Below are 3022 nucleotides of genomic sequence, written 5' to 3' on the forward strand. Positions count from 1 at the left end.
CTAGCTGGCGCCAGATAACCAGCAACACAGCTTGTTAGTCAGCCTCCATCCTATTCAAACTAGGGCTAACAAGCTAACTCAACATCCTCTCGAACAAGTATCCTACCTTCTTTTGTAGCAAACTTGCCAGCCTCTTGGTTCTCACTGAATTTTCAGTAACTGCAGATTATTGTCCCTCATCCGACCGTATACTTTCCTGCAATTTAGGGGGCTTATAGTAATTAAGGATAGACAATATTGTTGTGATTCACATAGGCAGACAGCTCTGTCCTGCGATAGGCAACCTGTTACCTTTTTGACCGATACTATTCGACCCGCCCAGTCCCGCTCGAGAGAATAACACCATTGGATAAAAGTGTCTTTGTGGGTGGAACAGTGGACCCATTGTATGCTTTACATATTCGTGACGACAATCTGTCAATCTGCAGTAGTTGCGTAATTTTATCAGACCTTGGTCGTGTTTCTTTGGGACAAAGAGTATAAATCCCAATGCCGATATTCAGCGAACTTTAAACAATCCGTCATTAATAATAATAATCGAAAACATGATCACATTTCCATACAGCTAATTGATACACTTGAAAAGGATGCGTATCTGTCAAAGATGCCATCTTCTCAATTAGCAATTTAACTATTTGGTTCAAATGTATAATAATAGATTACAAGACAAAGCTTTGACATGAGCAGTCATTCTCACTTTAACCATGTGTGCTCTTTCATATTTGTCGATCGTTTGACAGTTTCTGTTTTTTTAAGTGATTAGGCTCAAATCACATTACTTTCTAAACACACACAGTTCTAGTTGTCATCAATGCCTTATTTTTTCAAAGCTGTATAAGGAAATAACTGATTTGTAGACCACAAGTGGAAGGCCTAACTCCTTGATTGCCGCTAGGGCGTGCTACAGCTGATATTTTATGAAGTCGGCTCCTCTCAGCCCCTGTACCACCGGTCCTGATTTGCCTGGTATGCTGGCGAATCTACCGTTTTCGTTATGTTGGAGGTAGATTAGGCTATATGTAGCCTATATGAACCTGTGAAAGTTCAATGTTTGTATCTCCTAAAGCGTCTGGGGTCTGAAGGTTTTAAAGTTTAAAGTGAGTGGTCTGTGTATGAGGTCAGAAGTGGAAAGGTCAAAGATATGTGACGTCACCGCAGGTGGATGGCATTCCTTCTGTAAAATTGATTAAACTGTATAACGTTCAAAATGTTAAGGTTCAACGACAAACTGCACAATCAAAACCCTTATGGCAATAACCAGATCCTTGGGCCAGAAATAACAACAGTCTGATTCATATGTGTAACTATGTTGTTATTTCTGGCCCAAGGGTCTGGTTATTGCCATAAGGGTTTTAATTGTGCAGTTTGTCTTTATTCTCTGCCAAGAGCTCCACCATCCCACACAGGCTGATTATACACCTGACTTTGATATGATGGATCCCATCTGGTCCAGCTCAGTTAACACTGTCAGTAGTACTACACGATTTGCAGTATCACCTGTGAGGTTGTCAGGTCCTCAGTGGCCTCCTCTACTTGACCCTGCCGTCCACTGGAATCAGCCTCCGTCCAGACTCTTTCCTCCTCCTCTTCATTTGGCGCTGGTGCGCTTCATTTTGCCTGGCGTCAAATAAAGTATTTTTTGGCCTACATTTGCCAACTTAACACATTTTGCAGCATCAGCCTTGAGATTTCTTTATTTTTCTCCCTCGCTTGTTCTGCTCCACCTTTTCTCTTTTTGGAACCTTTTATTTTTGGCTGCTATCCTCATGAACGCTCTGTCTGGATTTGATTATTACCCACCTGACCTTTGACATTACAAGCATAAACAGATCTACTTGATGGGATGAGGGGAGGTGACGACATTAGCACTTCCTGTAACGGCCTTACAGTAGGTATCCTACTTGGGATCATGTCATCCCTAGTCAGATGGGCTTTTCCAACACGACGTGGGCCCCAACTAGCAGGTCCAATCCCCCCTCCCCCCCCGTATTTCTGCTGGCATTGTGGCCTACCAGGTGGATTACCAGTCTGGGCCTACAGGTACAGCTCCAGCTAGGGTGACATGGGGTCCAGCTGCATTGCATAGCATTTTGACCCTTAGTCCCGCATTTTGAGATAATGTCTTGCATTTTCATTAGTCATTTGGTTTTAAATTGTCAGAAATAACGCATATGAATGCATTTATTTACCCACATGAGCTGCTACTGCGACATAGTTTTACTCTGCTCCAGTAGTTTTTATTCGAAAAGAGATCAGTGAAGGTCATCAAGAGGCTTAACTCTTCTACTGTTTCATATAAACCAGGCAAGGCAAAAGCTACCAGGCTACATCATAGCTCATCATATATTTCATATAGCAAAAGCTGTTGCCTGTATCTTTTAAGGCATAGCTGGTGTGCTGTGGAATCAACTAGAGGACAAAGTATAGGTGATTGCAGAAAAGCAGAATACAAATGTTTCTTATTGAGTTAGATAGACATTATATTATCAAAGTTGTAGGTTTCCTCTCAGCGTTGGTAACATGTCCCACATTGTCCCACACAAACATACTACTTATCCCTCACCTGGTCTGTTTGCATCTGGCACACTATATATGATCACAATCCGTCACAGATAGATTGAGTACAAACACGTACACACACACACACACACACACACACACGAAACTTAACTCCATACCCTCCCTAATATTCCAAACTCAAGTGCTCATCCTAACCCCCTCATGATAAAAGCCACCCCCATCAGCTTTTCACACAAACGCACGCACCCATAGACCCCCGAGCACTCCTCTTAGTGACTGTTGCTCAGATTGGACGCACTGGGAATGGGATCTCTTGTGAGAGTGAAGAAAAACTTCCAATTTTTCCGCGTTTACGCTCTGCAGAGACTACTCTTCATCCTGCGGGAATAGCTCCCCGAATAGAGAATAGGGAAAACGGCAGATGAAAAATAGGTAAGACGAGCTGAGAAGTGGAGAGTTAGAAAAGAAACACGAATGGGATGAAATATTGTAAGTTACCTTA

At 42.6% G+C, this 3022-nt stretch overlaps 1 protein-coding gene across 2 annotated transcripts in view; it reads left to right on the forward strand.

Moving 5' to 3' along the window:
* The first annotated feature begins 2781 nt into the window (after positions 1-2781).
* she (Src homology 2 domain containing E) overlaps positions 2782-3022 on the forward strand; it is an 8746-nt gene continuing 8505 nt past the window's right edge. Inside the window, exon 1 of one of the 2 annotated variants that reach the window (XM_080857939.1) lies at positions 2782-3009. In XM_080857939.1, coding sequence (XP_080714065.1) covers positions 3000-3009 — 10 coding nt within the window. In that variant the 5' untranslated portion in view covers positions 2782-2999. The remainder of the gene's footprint in view (positions 3010-3022) is intronic. The other variant, XM_080857940.1, reaches the window with a different exon arrangement.

Source organism: Sprattus sprattus (assembly GCF_963457725.1).
Source record: "Sprattus sprattus genome assembly, chromosome: 19".
Lineage (NCBI taxonomy): Eukaryota > Metazoa > Chordata > Actinopteri > Clupeiformes > Clupeidae > Sprattus > Sprattus sprattus.